The 18,360-nt window shown below is 42.9% G+C and overlaps 1 protein-coding gene across 1 annotated transcript in view; it reads right to left on the bottom strand.

Annotated features, from left to right (window-relative positions):
* Positions 1–6,911: 6,911 nt before the first annotated feature.
* The window catches only part of LOC125232425 (atlastin), a 28,448-nt gene continuing 16,999 nt past the window's right edge, over positions 6,912–18,360 (bottom strand). Inside the window, exons 4-13 of the mRNA XM_048138082.1 lie at positions 17,040–17,260; positions 15,525–15,674; positions 14,715–14,870; positions 11,727–11,876; positions 10,772–10,910; positions 10,479–10,663; positions 10,052–10,273; positions 8,198–8,412; positions 7,866–7,932; positions 6,912–7,746 (exon numbers count right to left, since the gene is read on the bottom strand). Coding sequence (XP_047994039.1) covers positions 7,624–7,746; positions 7,866–7,932; positions 8,198–8,412; positions 10,052–10,273; positions 10,479–10,663; positions 10,772–10,910; positions 11,727–11,876; positions 14,715–14,870; positions 15,525–15,674; positions 17,040–17,260 — 1,628 coding nt within the window. The 3' untranslated portion in view covers positions 6,912–7,623. The remainder of the gene's footprint in view (positions 7,747–7,865; positions 7,933–8,197; positions 8,413–10,051; positions 10,274–10,478; positions 10,664–10,771; positions 10,911–11,726; positions 11,877–14,714; positions 14,871–15,524; positions 15,675–17,039; positions 17,261–18,360) is intronic.

The raw sequence follows: 18,360 nt of genomic DNA, 5'->3' as shown, positions 1-18,360 counted from the left end.
TATATATAAAAATGAAATGCGTTTGTTAATTACCTATAAACTCGAGAACGGCTGGACCGATTTACGTAATTTTGGTATTGAAATGTTTGTATTAGACCGCAGAAGGTTTAGGCAGTGTAAAAACACGTAAATATTGTGATGATAATTAGAAAACAGTGATTCTTTTTTCCCATACAAATTGTTCATACCTGACAACTTGACAATGACGTGACGTTAATGACAGGTGCGTTCCAAACTTACATTAATGACGGATGCGTTCCAAACGCATTGTGATTTTATTAATTTATCTTGGCAAAATAATTGTAATTATTCCGTTAAAGAAATAAGGAATGGCAAAATAATGTGAAAATTAGTAATTATTCCGTTAAAGAAATAAGAAATAATACTAAATCGGAACGCACACGTCTGTTACAGCTATTTTAAGTAGTCTATGAAGTTGTCATTGTCAAATTGCTTGCCAGATTTATAAATTTTCTCTAATAGCTGTAACAGACGGTTAGATTTGGTTCGGGCCGGACCGGTCGGATTTGGTCCGCGTGCTCTACAGACGGCCGGATATGGTTCGGAGCGAATTAAATCCGCTGTCCGACTCGAACCAAATCTGACAGTTAGTTACAGCTATTAATTTTATACTTCACAAAAGTAGTGATGAACCGGTACCATCGCAAATAAATAGTTACATTCGCTCCGTGCAAAACTTAGGCGAAGGAAACCGAAACGATCACAATCCTCAAGATCTCTACACACATGGCGATCGGTTGCTCGATTAGAGTGAGATAGAGCGATAGAGTGAGGCAATACCATAGATTTAGAATTATTAAACTAGATTGTCACTGCAATGTCACAGTTTTCGTTTTCTTTCAACCCCTTATTTGCCAAGAGTGGCACTGAAGCTTTAGTAGTTTCATGTGTTCTGCCTACCCCTTTATGGGATACAGGCGTGATTGTATGTATGTATGCAAACTAGATTGTGGAATCACATTTTTTGCCATGAAATGCGTTTGTTAATTACCTATAAACTCGAGAACGGCTGGACCGATTTACGTAATTTTGGTATTGAAATGTTTGTATTAGACCGCAGAAGGTTTAGGCAGTGTAAAAACACGTAAATATTGTGATGATAATTAGAAAACAGTGATTCTTTTTTCCCATACAAATTGTTCATACCTGACAACTTGACAATGACGTGACGTTAATGACAGGTGCGTTCCAAACTTACATTAATGACGGATGCGTTCCAAACGCATTGTGATTTTATTAATTTATCTTGGCAAAATAATTGTAATTATTCCGTTAAAGAAATAAGGAATGGCAAAATAATGTGAAAATTAGTAATTATTCCGTTAAAGAAATAAGAAATAATACTAAATCGGAACGCACACGTCTGTTACAGCTATTTTAAGTAGTCTATGAAGTTGTCATTGTCAAATTGCTTGCCAGATTTATAAATTTTCTCTAATAGCTGTAACAGACGGTTAGATTTGGTTCGGGCCGGACCGGTCGGATTTGGTCCGCGTGCTCTACAGACGGCCGGATATGGTTCGGAGCGAATTAAATCCGCTGTCCGACTCGAACCAAATCTGACAGTTAGTTACAGCTATTAATTTTATACTTCACAAAAGTAGTGATGAACCGGTACCATCGCAAATAAATAGTTACATTCGCTCCGTGCAAAACTTAGGCGAAGGAAACCGAAACGATCACAATCCTCAAGATCTCTACACACATGGCGATCGGTTGCTCGATTAGAGTGAGATAGAGCGATAGAGTGAGGCAATACCATAGATTTAGAATTATTAAACTAGATTGTCACTGCAATGTCACAGTTTTCGTTTTCTTTCAACCCCTTATTTGCCAAGAGTGGCACTGAAGCTTTAGTAGTTTCATGTGTTCTGCCTACCCCTTTATGGGATACAGGCGTGATTGTATGTATGTATGCAAACTAGATTGTGGAATCACATTTTTTGCCATACTAAATTGAACCTTATCACAGAGACAGAAAGGTGATCGTATCAGACTAGCGAAAACGGTCCACATGAGAGGGCATTGTTTGGGCTGGTGTCCCTCTCGCACGTGTGACCAGTGTTAATGAGGTTACCATAGTAGTAGTATTTTTATCTGTATATTACCTGACTTTATAACTTCTTATATTATTTTAGTGTTATATTCAAACTAGGGTTTCGATATATTTCAAAGAATTGGAAAATAATTATAATGTAATTATTTTGATGCCAATAAATCAAAGATTTGTATAATTAAAAAATACGTTCAAATGGGTATTAATAGATTTGGTAGTAACATTGAAAATTGACTGGTATCCCCAATGTATGACAGTGATGACGTCACTGAATAATGTTGACATTGTCAGTAAGTGCGAGAAGGACACCAGCCCAAACAATGACCTCTCATGTGGACACACTTTTTGACCTAACTACTCATTCTGGTTTAACTGTAATTCTGTGGGCAATACATGTTTGTCCTTCTCTACCTATTGCTCCATCTCACTCTAATCGTGCAACAAGTAGTTGATTAGGTGGATGCACAAACTACTAAGAAGATACGGTGGATGTCACACTGGCTCCGATTCGCATCGCACAACCGGAGCCAGTGTATCATCCACCTTAATATGTAGCGGCCAGGTAATGCGGCTAAAAAATATTGCTTGAAATGAAATGAATGAGAATGAGCTGTCATAACAGAAAAAAAATCTGTTAGACGTTGTCAACTGTTATTGCTGTGATTTGTGTTTTGAGATAAAATAAAAATAGTATATTTTTGTAGTTGGAATAAACTAGCTTAAATGGTGTATTTTAAATGAATGGTAAAAAACTCCAAATTGATTTCAAAAGCAATTTAAAGTATTACAGTTAGTAACTAAAACAACGCAATAACCGGATGATTGCCACAAGAGGAAAAAGGTAAGTCATCTTATCTCTTCAATAGGTATGTGCATAGCCGGGCACCGTTAATCAAATATTTAACTTCGATAATCGTTAATCCGTTACTAAAAAAGTTAACTTCGTTAATCGTTAATGCGATACATTTCAACAAATTTAACGTAAGTTAAAGTTAATCGATAATCCGTTAACGCGTGACAAAAAAAAATTTTTACTGTAGGTATATATTTAGTTGTATCAGTAATCCACTATAATGTATTATATTACTGTAAAAGCCCGAATTACAGCAAGCCTATTGAAATCTAGGCTACATGTGGAAGGCAGTGATTGCCTGAGCTACTGCCAAGAACTGTGTCAGGAGAGCTGCAAGATCACAGCAGGCGGAAGCCGGGTAGAAGCTAGGGAAGAGAATGTGGTCTTAAATTGGGCTCGAATTTGCTGCCCTGTCACTAGAACCACAGTATAATCTAGAACAGTTGCATGGTAAAACTTAGGATTCATCGAATCAACATTGGTAAAAGCGAACCCATGTGAACAACAATTCTTTAGGTAATATTTGGGCTTTTGGCGATCAAAATCGGTAAAAGCTGGGATTTACCGGTTAAATCCTAGGATTTTCCGTACTTCGGGCTTTTACAGTAGCGTGTTTTTCGCGGCGCTGCCCTGCTAAATTAACGATTAACGGACTCGGAGAAATTTAACGGAAGTTAACGAGTCCATTAACATTTTTTAGAGTTAACTTAAAAGTTAATCCGTTAATCGAAATGTTAACTTCGTTAATTAACGATTAACGGATTAACGAGTTAATGCCCAGCTATGGGTATGTGTATATTAAATAGGTACGCTATAATGTAATTAATGATGTAGCTACTTAATTGTGTCAAGTAAAAATGGTCACTTCTTTGCCTTGCCCCATGTTTTGCGCCTCCAAGTATAAGGCGATACGAAGTACGCCGGGCAGCTAGTATATAAATAAATATGATATCTGACAATCTGCACTGCGGGACACTGACTCGGCACACCTTTTCACTTCCAATTATAATTTTGTACTGAAGCAATACTATAAAAAGATTGAAATAGTAAGCTGTAGGTGTGTTTATCCAAGACACTTAAAAGAGGTCCACACAAAATAAGTCGCATCGTGAGGAAACTGCCGCGGGAGCAGTCAGTCTGTATAGACGTGCCTCGAGGGAAGCAAGCGGTCGAGCTTTATCGAGGCAATTTTCCCCCGCGGCGGCTCGTTCTATGAGGACCCAAATAATTAGATTTATCCAGATTGCAATTAACCCGCTCAATCCAATCATGTATCTATTGCCTCAAGTTTAATGAGGATTATTCTTAAGTAGATACGTCCTTTTAATTATAAAATAGTATTAAAACCTCTAAAAATAAGTTTTGAATGTTGATGTGCGGGGTGAGTGCCCGCAGTTATGGCACAAAACAGACAACGCATAGAAACAGTCCTCTCGCATATTGCTTACACCATGAGCTGGGACGGCCGGGGCGCTCCGCCGTGGGACTCGCTAACTGGTTAAACGTTCGTTAAACACTCACTGTGTATAAGTATACGTACCAAGCAAGTTGGCAGCTGTTTGGATATCTCCGCCGGTGCATGTGTTATATAATCTCTATGGAATTATGTGGTTTGTAATTCTTAGAGCAGGCGCGGCTATTAAAATTGCTGTCAACTTATCTTGGAACGACTCTATAATCCGTAGTGTCAATTGTACTATTAACTATATGTAGATTAAATTATATTTATAGCTTAATTAAAGCGTAAATTTCAATTATTTCGGATGCCAAATGGACGTGGACGAAATGACAAAATAACCAAATGTCCACAAGGCGAGCGAAATGTACATAAAATCCGGAACATTCAACCTTGAGTCTTAAAGGATAATAATCAAAAAGTACCTTCTTTATAAAATGTATTTTTGGGAATATAAAACTCTGAAGACATTTCACTAATTGCAACAATTACTCGTGCTCTAAGCGACTGAGCGACCACAGCGAAGCGCCCGCCAACAACACCTGTACTTACGCTACTGTTCCAAATAAACTTACAATAACACTAATATAATCCGGCGTAACATAAATAACATTTTGTTCAACATTTTACTTACTACGAGTGAATTGAGCAGAAGGATTAGCTTTGGCCCGGAACCGAAGAGCGTCTTGACCGTAAGAAAACATATAGGATTCATAGACTTGTAGCAAATATTAAGTAACGGTTAGGGTTGTCTCAAAATTGGAGATCCTAGCCGATTTAGGATTCATGTCGACAATTACTGTGACCCCTTAACAAACCGTTTAGAGAACGTTAAAACTGATCAGCAATATCAAAAACATTCCTTACTTAGATCGGATTTAAGTGTAGCCGGTGCTGTTACACAGGCAACACAATTTCCAGTGTATCCACATCTTTGGTACACTGGCCAGTAGCAGGCTTATAGTTGATATGTTCAATAAATAGTTTGTACTATGGTTGATGGTTAGACGCCCTCGGTTGCTCGGCCAGCGAGGAGGCGTGCAAACCATAGTTATTGATCCAAGCAAGTTCTTCCATCCTTCACTCGCTTGAATCAGAACTATAGAATTTATCCCTAAAATTAAACTACGAGCCATCATTATCACTATGACTCACCTGTGCAAGAATTTAAAATCGAAATATAGTACAAATATTTAAAACAATAACCAAATCACGTTAATTTTTAAACAATAACCTGCGACATAATATTCGTAAACCGATATACATATTGAACATGATTATTATACAAAACAAGTTCTTTTCCAAATCTAAACTTTAACAATTACAATCTAGTTAATAATGACATTGACATAACCTAATTTAAAATTATGGACTCATAAGAACATATAAATACTTCACCTACACAAACGTCAAATAGAAAAGTAGAATCAAATAGTTTGACAAATGTTTAGGTAAAATGTTAAAATTAAATACATACGAAACAATATTGTCATGCGCGTAGCAGTCAAATGTTGACTAGTCTCTACGAAAAAGATGGAAGATGTTACAAGCCAAAATGATCACACAGAAAGGGACGGAGAACTGAACAGAATGCTTTGGCACAGCGGAGTCTATCCTATCTCACTCTACCTTAACTTACTCAATGGAAGTTTAGGCACTCTTGGCTTTTATTTACAATAGGGAACGAGTCATAAGGCGAGCCCACACGGGTCGCCTCGCGCGGCCAATTGCTCTATGTGAACCCGCCTTTACAGACACGAGATGTATAGTTTTCTGATTTCGAGACTATAAAATCAGGCAGTTGAAAGTTTAAGCTGGTACTTTTATTAGGTATTCTCACAAATTGAGCAAAATTTAATATCGAAGAGAAAATGCTCTGCCGTTATACCTACACTTTCTATGCCTATGCTAATTTCGAACACGTCACAACCTACTTATTGTGATACCTTGACTGATGTTCCTTTACATGAACCATAGTGGCAAGAATAGCTACTTTTGAAGAACTACGACCAGAATCTACTCTACAAGTCGCTATGTAATAACAAAATAAACTCTGAAGTTTCAACAGATATAATCCACATTTTGATAGAGTTTTGGCCAATACGGGAAAGATTAGATTTATATTGGCACTTTAAACTTGGTTTCTACCGAACAATATTTACAAAAGGGGTTTTGATGACTACAATTATTGCTTTACAAGAAATTTACATTTTTAAAATATGAAACTATTGATGCTACGTTTTAGAGTAATTTAGAAATCCTTACAAATATTTTAAGTACATCCACACTCCCGTGCGTTACAACAAGTGATTCAAACCGTCCGTTAGATATTTTCGATTTACTTAATGTGACCATATTCGTTTTTTGTGCTACTATACTAAAACTCTTACATGGGCTCGCGATTTATAAAATATAATATTACTATTCTATATTTGTATTATACATGTACTAAAACCATCTGATATTTCAAGTAAAAAAAAAATTGGTTCGCGGGTTGGTCAATAACTGTTAAAATATCGTTTTAGTCCTACTGTGGATGCCGACTGGATAGTCGGAGAAGCAACAATTAATTTTCCTACACTAAAACTAGATACCCTTATAATTTTCTACACACTCGACATGAACACAATCCGCCACCGCACGCTAACATCGCCACTAAACAACCGCACACTTACCGGCTACTCGACGGAGGCGTGCGCGCGTGCGCCTCCACTCACACACACACACACACACACATTTACATACAGGGTTACTTATTGTCCAAAATTCGACATCAGAAATAGGATCGACACGTTAGAAATCCGAATATGTTATATTACAGTATGGATGGTGACCCTACATACGCAGGTTTACAAACATATACGTTCCTCTTTAGGATTATAAAAGGTCAATTAAAATTAATCTGACACCAGAAGTGGGATCGATACATTTAAACTCGGATATGTCGTCCGAACACAGTAGGGGCGACCCTAAACACGCTCATTTGAATGGCGGGTTACCATTAAGCATTATAAAACGGGCGAGTTAAAACAAATCCGACATCAGAAGTGGGATCGGCAAGTTTGTATTCCGAATAAAACCGGTAACCCTACGCGCGTCCGGTGATATGTCATCGATATGTCGTTCGCTCACTGACCGTCTGCGGGCGTGTGCCGGGCCGCCGCCGGCACGAGCTGCGTCCCGCTCCGGCGCGTGCGCGGGGGAGTCGCTCCGTCCCTGTCGGCGTGGGGGCGGGCATCACAACTGCTTGTGCTTGCCGTTGACGGAGGGCGACGGCGGCCCCAGCGCGCTCTCGGCGGCGGCTTTGGCCGCGTGCTCCATGCCCTTCTCCAGACCGGCTTGGTATAGAGGTTTCATCACCTGGGAAATTCATTATCAATAAATCTCGTGATACCTTTACGATATTTAGAGTAAAATGAAACGTAGCTCGAGTGATAAGTGGTCAAAATATAATTTTATCATAATAAAGTAAAACTTACATTTTCCCAAAGCACGTTGGCCGTGTCGTCGATAGTCACGCCTAGCTCCCGCATCTCTCCGCTGTACCTGGATATCAAATTATAATACATTATTGTATAATTCATAGAAATAACGAAGGCATAACAGAAGATAGTCTACGAGATACGTCATTCAATAGAGTTACGCTAGTAGCGGTCGTGATGTCAGGTTGGTAGAGGCCTAGGCCACATAGAGACAGCCAGTACCTGATGTAGGCCCACAGCACTAGCGTCAGCAGCGCGAGCCCCATGGCCAGGTTGCAGAGGTTGGCGATGGGGTAGAGGGGTAGAGGCCACGTAGAGACAGCCAGTACCTGATGTAGGCCCACAGCACTAGCGTCAGCAGCGCGAGCCCCATGGCTAGGTTGCAGAGGTTGGCGATGGGGTAGAGGCCGACGAGCCCGAACACGCCGCTCAGCACGTAGAAGAACATGGCGATGGCGAAGTACACGGAGGGCGTGCGCGCCGCCTTGAAGATGTTCTTGCTCTCGTTGTGCGCGCTGAACTGCTTGAACTGCTCCTCCAGGTCCTGCAATACGAGGTACACCACGATGGTACATTCATTCAAGTGTCTATAAAAAAAAATCTGTCAGTGTCTCATAATGAAATGTCTTTACTAAATACTTGATAGGCAAAGGCACGACCTCACACGAGATCGGAAGGTGAATCGCTGAGCCTTCGCGTATACACGTACCCTAAGACAGAGAGAGAGGTGGAACTGTTTGGAGAAGGCTTATGTCCAAACAGTGTATATAGCTTTTTGTCGTTTTTCTAAGAATTGAATTGAATTTAGCCGCTGCCTAACTTATTGATCCTACGAAAGGATCGTGAGCCGTCCTTGTCCCAGTTATTTATTCCAGATCTTTAACCGTAGTAGTGGTGGTGGTACATGCAGCCCTGGTACTCACCCGCACGAGCTGCTCGCAGTAGGACTGGCTGAACTCGTCGCCGCCCATCTTGCGCTTGGAGTGGAAGGCGTGCAGCGCCTTGTCCCGGACTCGGCCGTGCTCGGCCTCCAGCAGCTGTGTCTGCAGGTAGTGTGGCGTCGCTAGTCGCTACACACTCCTGCCAACACATGCAGCCCTGGTACTCACCCGCACGAGCTGCTCGCAGTAGGACTGGCTGAACTCGTCGCCGCCCATCTTGCGCTTGGAGTGGAAGGCGTGCAGCGCCTTGTCCCGGACCCGGCCGTGCTCGGCCTCCAGCAGCTGTGTCTGCAGGTAGTGTGGCGTCGCTACACACTCCTGCCAACACATGCAGCCCTGGTACTCACCCGCACGAGCTGCTCGCAGTAGGACTGGCTGAACTCGTCGCCGCCCATCTTGCGCTTGGAGTGGAAGGCGTGCAGCGCCTTGTCCCGGACCCGGCCGTGCTCGGCCTCCAGCAGCTGTGTCTGCAGGTAGTGTGGCGTCGCTACACACTCCTGCCAACACATGCAGCCCTGGTACTCACCCGCACGAGCTGCTCGCAGTAGGACTGGCTGAACTCGTCGCCGCCCATCTTGCGCTTGGAGTGGAAGGCGTGCAGCGCCTTGTCCCGGACCCGGCCGTGCTCGGCCTCCAGCAGCTGTGTCTGCAGGTAGTGTGGCGTCGCTACACACTCCTGCCAACACATGCAGCCCTGGTACTCACCCGCACGAGCTGCTCGCAGTAGGACTGGCTGAACTCGTCGCCGCCCATCTTGCGCTTGGAGTGGAAGGCGTGCAGCGCCTTGTCCCGGACCCGGCCGTGCTCGGCCTCCAGCAGCTGTGTCTGCAGGTAGTGTGGCGTCGCTACACACTCCTGCCAACACATGCAGCCCTGGTACTCACCCGCACGAGCTGCTCGCAGTAGGACTGGCTGAACTCGTCGCCGCCCATCTTGCGCTTGGAGTGGAAGGCGTGCAGCGCCTTGTCCCGGACCCGGCCGTGCTCGGCCTCCAGCAGCTGTGTCTGCAGGTAGTGTGGCGTCGCTACACACTCCTGCCAACACATGCAGCCCTGGTACTCACCCGCACGAGCTGCTCGCAGTAGGACTGGCTGAACTCGTCGCCGCCCATCTTGCGCTTGGAGTGGAAGGCGTGCAGCGCCTTGTCCCGGACCCGGCCGTGCTCGGCCTCCAGCAGCTGTGTCTGCAGGTAGTGTGGCGTCGCTACACACTCCTGCCAACACATGCAGCCCTGGTACTCACCCGCACGAGCTGCTCGCAGTAGGACTGGCTGAACTCGTCGCCGCCCATCTTGCGCTGGGAGTGGAAGGCGTGCAGCGCCTTGTCCCGGACCCGGCCGTGCTCGGCCTCCAGCAGCTGTGTCTGCAGGTAGGGCTTGGCGCCGCCGCACACTTCCTCCATGAGCGTGGTGTACACTTCTTTAGCTTCGGCCACGGCTGTAAGGTTGTTCGCTTCCGCTGTCGCCTGTGGAAAAAATATTGATGAGTAATTGAACACGCGTGAACACGAACGAGTCCAATAGGTCGTCTAGAAGACGCTGACGAATTCATGGCGTTGACTTTTTGCCCAACGATAAGCTACTGTGGAAGTTGCCTTAAGTCAACGGCACTTTCTGACTATTTCTGGACTGTACACTGAAATATAAGGAATTATATGCAAATATACTCACCACCAGCATACTCTTGGGTTCCGGCAGCTCATTCCCTTTGTAAATGTTCATGTAGGACACGAAGTACTGCACCAGCTCCTTGGCCTTGACCTTCTGTCCGTTGATGAGCTTGGGCACGAGGTTCTGCGGGGCGAGCAGCATGGGTACTAGCTGCTGCAGTGACCGCTTGAATTCTGGTTCTATGTCTGTGGGAGTGATGCAAATTTTAATATATTTTCCATAACCACTCATATTTATATACGATTTTATCTTTTTTGTCTTGATTTCTAGATAGGGTTACAATTTTTGGTTACCTTCGAGCCGGCCGTCGAACTGCGGGTTGGTGGCGACCCGCAGCCCCGGGTGGGGCAGTAAGAAGCAGGCTATTTCGGAGAAGCACGACGTGATGTGCTTCCGAAGTGACTGGAGCTCCGGGTGCTGCTTGTCTGACACCTGACAAGAAAAACGTTTTTAATGTAACTATACCAACAATAGAAGGAATTCTAGAACTCAAATTATTTTGCATTTTGTTCTCTGTTTGCAAAATTTTTGACCAACGTCAATGATTATTCGTATGGGAAGTTCCTTTCCATCAAGCGGGCCGTATACCTGTTTGCCACCGACGTGGTATAAAAAAAGGCTCTGTAATGGCATGTGCTGTCTAAGTGCGTTTTCACAATATCCGATCCGATATCGGATGTAGGAAGGATTTCAAAGGCAAAAATCAAAGATGGCGGCTCGGATAATGAGAAAACGCACTGACGCTAGCCATCCGTGTGCGGTCGGTGCTCCAACTTAAGTAGCTTGAGGCCAATGGTCTTGATAGCTTCGCCGCTGCATATTTACATACATAATAACTAAATCGAAGTCTGATGTTTAAAATAACATTTGCACCGACGAGGCTATCAAAATAGTTGCCAACTTATTTTGGACTGGTTCTATAAGTGCATAGAAAACTGAATATTTATGTTGAGGGACTATATAACGACGACCGACGACGATTTGACGACCGATCTGGCTCAGTCGGTAGTGATCCTGCCTGCTGAGCCGCGGTCCTGGGTACGAATCCTGGTAAGGGCATTTATTTGTGTGATGAGCACAGATATTTGTTCCTGAGTCATGGATGTTTTCTATGTATATAAAGTATGTATTTATCTATTTAAGTATGTATATCGTCGCTTAGCACCCATAGTACAAGCTTTGCTTAGTTTGGGGCTAAGTTGATCTGTGTAAGGTGTCCCCAATATTAATTTATAAATGTTTGGTTACCTTGAGCCGCCGCTGCAGGATGGTGTTGCCGCCCTCGGCGCCGTACGCCGCCTCGTACGGGAAGCTCCAGTCCCGGACCAGGAACTGAAGCCTCTGGAAAGGTGTGCGACCGCTGTCCTCTAACGCCAGTCGCCCGTATTCCGTGAATAACTGCAAACAAAATCCTTAAATTAATTAGTCGGTTATCACTTGAGGAGTGTCTTTTCAAAAGGACTTATTTCTATAAGTCAACAGAGGTTATTTTTATCTATGTCTTCCTAGAGAAATAAACCTTGTTGACTTATAGAAATAAGTCCTTTTGAAAAGACACTCCTCACTTATGTACTTGTGACTCAGATTGATTACTAGAGGCTATTTTCCTCCTAGTCAAATCATCTTCTTTTTAAGAACTGTTAAAACGATCTTGATCGACTTGCTAATGTGGAATGAGGAGGTACACTCAAAGGTTATGACAGATGGCGCCACCCTATTAGTCCATTGCAAGCGAGAAGATATGTTTTTTTCTCTCTCTCACATATGATTGACAGTGAAATGCCTAAACACTTGCACAGGCGCGGCCTGGCGGGATAAATTGTCAGTGTGCCTCCTCATTAATATGAAATCGAATTGAGATACGTCACGGTCAACTGATTTACTTTATAAATTTCAATCTGATTTATAAAATATTGGGTTGGCACAAAAGTAATGAGACACTTGGTTTACGTTTTATATTTTTTATTATTATTACAATACAAAAAGCTTAGTCGATGATGTAATCACTATTAGCATCTATGACTTCTTGCCAACGATCCGGCAAAGTTTGGATGCCTTTCGCCCAGAACTCTGATGGCTGTGCCTCGAAAAAGTTGTTCAACTCCACCTGTACATCATGGAAATCATTGAATTGTTTACCCCGCAAATGTCGTTTCAGGGCTCTAAACAAATGAAAGTCTGATGGTGTGAGGTCTGGAGAATAAGGTGGGTGGGGTATCGTCTCCCAGCCCAAGTTCTGCAGCTGTTGGCGAACGGTAGATGCGACATGAGATCGAGCGTTATCATGTAGTAAAAATTTTGAAAAAACCCCCGACTGCGACATAGTAGACCGATTTTCATGAAACATGGCTAAGAACACTCCCGACTAACTCAGCTTTCAGACAAAAAAGACTAAATCTAAATCGGTTCATCCGTTCGGGAGCTACGATGCCACAGACAGACACACACACAGACAGACAAACAGACAGACAGACAGACAGACAGACAGACAGACAGACGGACAGACAGACAGACAGACAGACACGTCAAACTTATAACACCCCTTCGTTTTTGCGTCGGGGGTTAAAAATTACAGTGGCTCGTCTTCGTCGTTTTTTCTTGATAGCAGAAGATACGAGTAGTTCGGTGAGCTGTGTTGAATATTTGTATGCGTTTACAGTTTCATTGTGTAATAGTTCATGAAACAGCATGCCTTGCGAGTCCCAGAAACAACAAGGCAAAACTTTTAAGCGGTTCTTTTGACTCAGCTTCGGTTGAGTTGGTGGCGTTTCTTCTCGAGGCAGCCAAAAAGCACGACGTGTATCGTTCTCATAATAAATCCATGATTCATTTCCCGTAACCAGATCAGTCAAAAACTCTTTACGTCGGGGTCGCAGCAAAAGTGATTGACAGATGGCAACACGGACTGCACGACTGGCGTCGGTAAGGATGTGTGGTACCCATCGAGCCAAAACTTTTCGATACCCAAGCTCATGCAGATGGTATTCCACAGCGTGGTGACTGCAGTTAAGTGCTTCCGCTAATTCACGAGTAGTAGCATCAGGATTCGACTGTAGTTCGCGGCGTAAATCGTCATCATTGAATGCAGGTGGTCGCCCTGAGCGTGACTGACTTTCAAGGCTCCTGTCTCCTGATTTAAAACGGTCAAACCATCTGGACACCGTGGCATGGCTTGTACTTCCAGCGCCCAATGCAGTGTTGATATTGTCAGCCGCAGCCCGCGCACTGTGGCCTAACAAGTACTCGTATAAGTAGTGTTCGAACTTGTCGCTCGTCCATTTTATTTCAATCTAACTAAACCAATCACGAGGGCGGCTTTATATACCCTCACATTAGAAGTACCTAGAATGTTCTACAACATACTAGAATATTATCGAAAACAATTAACTTGAGAAAGGAAATGTATAGAGTTTTGTAGAGTGTGTCATTACTTTTGTGCCAATACCCCAATATAAATTAGAGTTAAAAATAAGTTCTGTCCCAATTTTTCTTATAATTATCGGATGCTTTATTTCGTGCATGGTATAAAATATTTTAAGTACAATCTAGTTGCCTATTATATAGATAGAAGCCTTTTTCCCTGCTAAGCGTAGGTAAGTATCAAATGTCAGCTTGGCTAATGTGCGAGTCAATGAATGGCCTGCGCTCAGTAGCGTCAACATTCCATTAACCTCTGAACCGCCACGCCTGGTATACGTAACGGGAACAGCAATGTCACCCTCTGAGTGGGTGAAAGTGAAGCTCAGTAGGCTATGTTGTGATTTTCCATAAATGGTATGGTCAGCTAAGAAAGTGGTTTACCACTTTTCGACTATATTTTCTAAACACATAAGGTCGAAAAGTGGTAAACCACTTTATTGGCTGACTGTACATTTAAAGAGTGATATTTTCTATTTGGAAATGTACCAAATAGAAATGTGACATTGTAGGTACAGGAGCAGGCATGCGGACATGCTGTTGGACAAATGGACAGTAATCAATTAATCATTCAGTTGTTACTGCCGGTATCGCTAACCATCAAATATTGTTCAGTAGTGTTCCTGAATGTTCTGTTAAGTATGCTATCGAACGCGCCTTGTGTGTCCAGCGGGCGTAGCACACTAGTTGGATAAACTATATCGCATCGGTGCGTCTCTATAGCACTTACAAATAGTGCGAAAAGGACGGCCTGAGGTTACATCGTTTATCACGCGACCGTGCTTGCCCGCCAGAAATGATGGTCTCACTGTTACTGACCTGCAAGTGTTGTAAGTCGTCCTCCTGGATGTTCTGTGACAGGTTGTAGATCTGCACGGAGGACAGCATGGTCGACAGCGCGAACACTGTCGCGCAGTCGCGCACCGTCGACTCGCTGTCGAACGCGCCCTGCGTGTCCAGCAGGATTATCGCCACCTGTCACAAACACATGTAAATTATATAAACGTGGTCCGTACAGAGATTACAGACATTACACTGATCTGATCCAACGAAGGTAAGGTAAACTGGGTACGGTTGTGCCAGGGTACGGTAGTGACAGTCGCTATATCAGCAAAACTATACGGATCACAGGGAGGGGTTAAAGGGGATTGACTAGCGGCATGCAAGACTGAACACGTGTCCCAGTATTGCGTCAGCCGGCGGGCGATAGTAACTTAACCAGGAGCCCACATATTTTTTGACAGTCCAAAGTAGGTATATTGTGTAGGAGGAAGCTTGTTCTACAGGCCTAGCACATGATGGCCGCGGGAGTATGTCGCCGCGAGATAGACTACCTGTCCTTATGTCATTAATACAATTAGACAAAGACGTGTCATCTATCTCGCGGCGACATACTCCCGCGGCCATCATGTGCTAGGCCTACTAGAGTATGTATATGGGTAGAGTGAGCATAGAAGACGCTCAATGTCAATTTCCACCCCGGATGTTCATCCTTTAGAACGGACCGACATCGTGAACTTTCTCAGAATGTAAGAAGGTTGGGTTGCAGCCTGGCGCGTGTGCTAGTTGTCGCGACGAGTGTCGACACGATAATTAGCGGTGGATTTTAAGGATCATGTCGGTTCTCACCTTCTCTCCATTCTCCAGAGTGGCCTTGAAGACCTCGGACCACATGAGGATGCCGGTGGTGTCTCGCTCGGAGCCGCCGCGCCAGCTGAAGCCCTGCAGGGGCTCGTCCGGCGCGCCCAGCCAGTCGCCGCCGCCGCCGCCGCTACCGTACTAAAACGAATACACACATTTGCCACAGTCAATATGGATCCATTCGGTTAATGGAGTCCTTAAGATTCGTTCAACGCGATATTTAGACATGATGAGTTGTAAAATGTTCCGTTGAGAACACTTGTTAGTAGGAAAACATTGACATAAAAAAAAAACAATAAAAAGGAGCCTGCGATGCATATCAAATAAATTAATATTCAGCGTGCTTCAGCGATTATTATTGTAAACATTCAAACATTGCCATATGCATCTTATCGGAAGTTATCGAACAGTCACGGTGCGTTGTAATATTACAGAAATACATAATTAAATAATAGCATTACCTTCTATTTATTTAATGAATAACTCGACAACATTAACACGGTTATTACGGTACGGCATCCTTTCAATTATTAAATTATGAATCTTTTGTTATTTTCAGGATTCTTAACTTTAAAGATGAATTCAACTTCTAGGAGTTAAATTAAAATAATAGTTTAATAAACACACATATGATATGCCATTAAGTTCCAGCCACTAAGGTAGCAGCTTCGCTCTGACATATTTAAGTTAAAGGAACCTTCTTCCTTCTTCTTACTTCCTGGGCTTCACGGAAGACCAGCACTGCAGCATTATATGCTGGAGCATATGCTGAGTGGAGTCCTTTTGTGGCCTCCTTCTGCAGCATCAGCACCTTTTGTTGCATGCTAATAATAAGCAATATAGTTTTAAGTATTTAGTTCATAAGATCTCTTTTTTTTAGGGTTCCGTAGTCAACTAGGAACCCTTATAGTTTCGCCATGTCTGTCTGTCTGTCCGTCCGTCCGTCCGTCCGCGGATAATCTCAGTAACCGTTAGCACTAGAAAGCTAAAATTTGGTACCAATATGTATATCAATCACGCCAGCAAAGTGCAAAAATAAAAAATGAAAAAAAATGTTTTATTAGGGTACCCCCCTACATGTAAAGTGGGGGCTGATATTTTTTTTCATTCCAACCCCAACGTGTGATATATTGTTGGATAGGTATTTAAAAATGAATAAGGGTTTACTAAGATCGTTTTTTGATAATATTAATATTTTCGGAAATAATCGCTCCTAAAGGAAAAAAAGTGCGTCCCCCCCCTCTAACTTTTGAACCATATGTTTAAAAAATATGAAAAAAATCACAAAAGTAGAACTTTATAAAAACTTTCTAGGAAAATTGTTTTGAACTTGATAGGTTCAGTAGTTTTTGAGAAAAATACGGAAAACTACGGAACCCTACACTGAGCGTGGCCCAACACGCTCTTGGCCGGTTTTTCTTTTTTTAAATGTATGTGGTACTGTAGGATGGTTTCTGCAATAAACGTTTTTCTATTCTATTCTACTTTCAAATAAAGACCAACCTTGTGGTGCATATATCGAAGGAAGAAGTCGAGCAGGAAGCTCTTGCCCTTCCTGAAGGCGCCGGCCACGGACACGACCACCACAGCTCGCTCCCTGATGTCCTCATCGTGTAGCAGCTCCTTTAGCGCCTCCTCGTCGAGAATGAACGTGTGGTCGGGCCCTGTGTTGACGACCTGCACGCCGCGCGGGCCGGTGGCCGCGGGCGGCGGGGTAGGTTTTTCTATCACTGTGGAGAAGTGGATGTATTAATGTTTGCAATTTTATCGTTGCAGTAGGGCTTTAGGAGTGGTTAACGTTGATGATGATTGAGTTGGTGAAGGTATACAGTAAGGTATAAAAAAAAAGTCATTGAACCGTAATGCGGAGCAAATAGTGTCTGACATTTTGTAATTGTTATCTAGGTCCGTGTCACTAAAAATATAATATGTACAGATAGATTTTCCGATTTCAATATTCGTAGAAGTCCTAACATTGGTACATTCAACAAAACGTGCTATTGTATCATGATCATTTTATTTCGAATAATTATTACGAATAAATACTTATACAATGCAAAAAATATATGTAAGAATTGCTAAGTACATCAGTAAGTAATCATAAGTATCATGAGAAGATGTTCTCACGGTTATCTCCCGTTTAATTTGGCCACTGAGACTTGATCCATTCAATTGTCTCGTAATCAGCGCGATCTAACCGACCGCGGCAAAACAAGTATCACCTGTCAGACGGTTCACATATTCATTACATTCAGTTTTCACAAACTTGTGTCTTGGGAAGGCTCTATTATGTGCTTGAAGAGAAAGTAAACAAGGCGGGTTGACTGTTCCGGCGAGGAGCGGCGGCGGCGCCTCGGGGAAACCGCAAGGGTAAATCAATTATGAGTAGGAAAGTCTGCAATTGGTGCTTTGATATAAGGCCAAATGGGTTAAACATTATTATAAGGCATTAATTAATCATTAGCATAGTATTCTTTATTGAAACGAGATACCTCCTCTCTCTATAGCAAGATCCTCTAGTCCTCCCGATAGCAATAAGATCCAACTGTAACCCGATGATGGCTTAATGATTAATGTTTTTTTTTTCGAATTGTTTGTCTATATGCCATGCCAGTTCGAATAATAAACGGATGCTCTATAAAATCTGAGCTTTAACAAACAAGTCATTCAATTGCAGGACTTATTATTAATGTAAGTTAAGCTAAGGCATTGCGGGCGAATGTTGGCAAACATGGCCCCTGTGGGCGTTTCGTTGTAATGTATTCTTTTAAAGGAGTCTCTGCTTCTGCCCAAACCCAAACAAATACAATGAAAACAAGTGAGT

This window comes from Leguminivora glycinivorella, chromosome 13 (genome assembly GCF_023078275.1).
Source record: "Leguminivora glycinivorella isolate SPB_JAAS2020 chromosome 13, LegGlyc_1.1, whole genome shotgun sequence".
In the NCBI taxonomy this organism is placed as follows: domain Eukaryota; kingdom Metazoa; phylum Arthropoda; class Insecta; order Lepidoptera; family Tortricidae; genus Leguminivora; species Leguminivora glycinivorella.
This window is presented reverse-complemented; position numbering and strand designations above follow the sequence as displayed.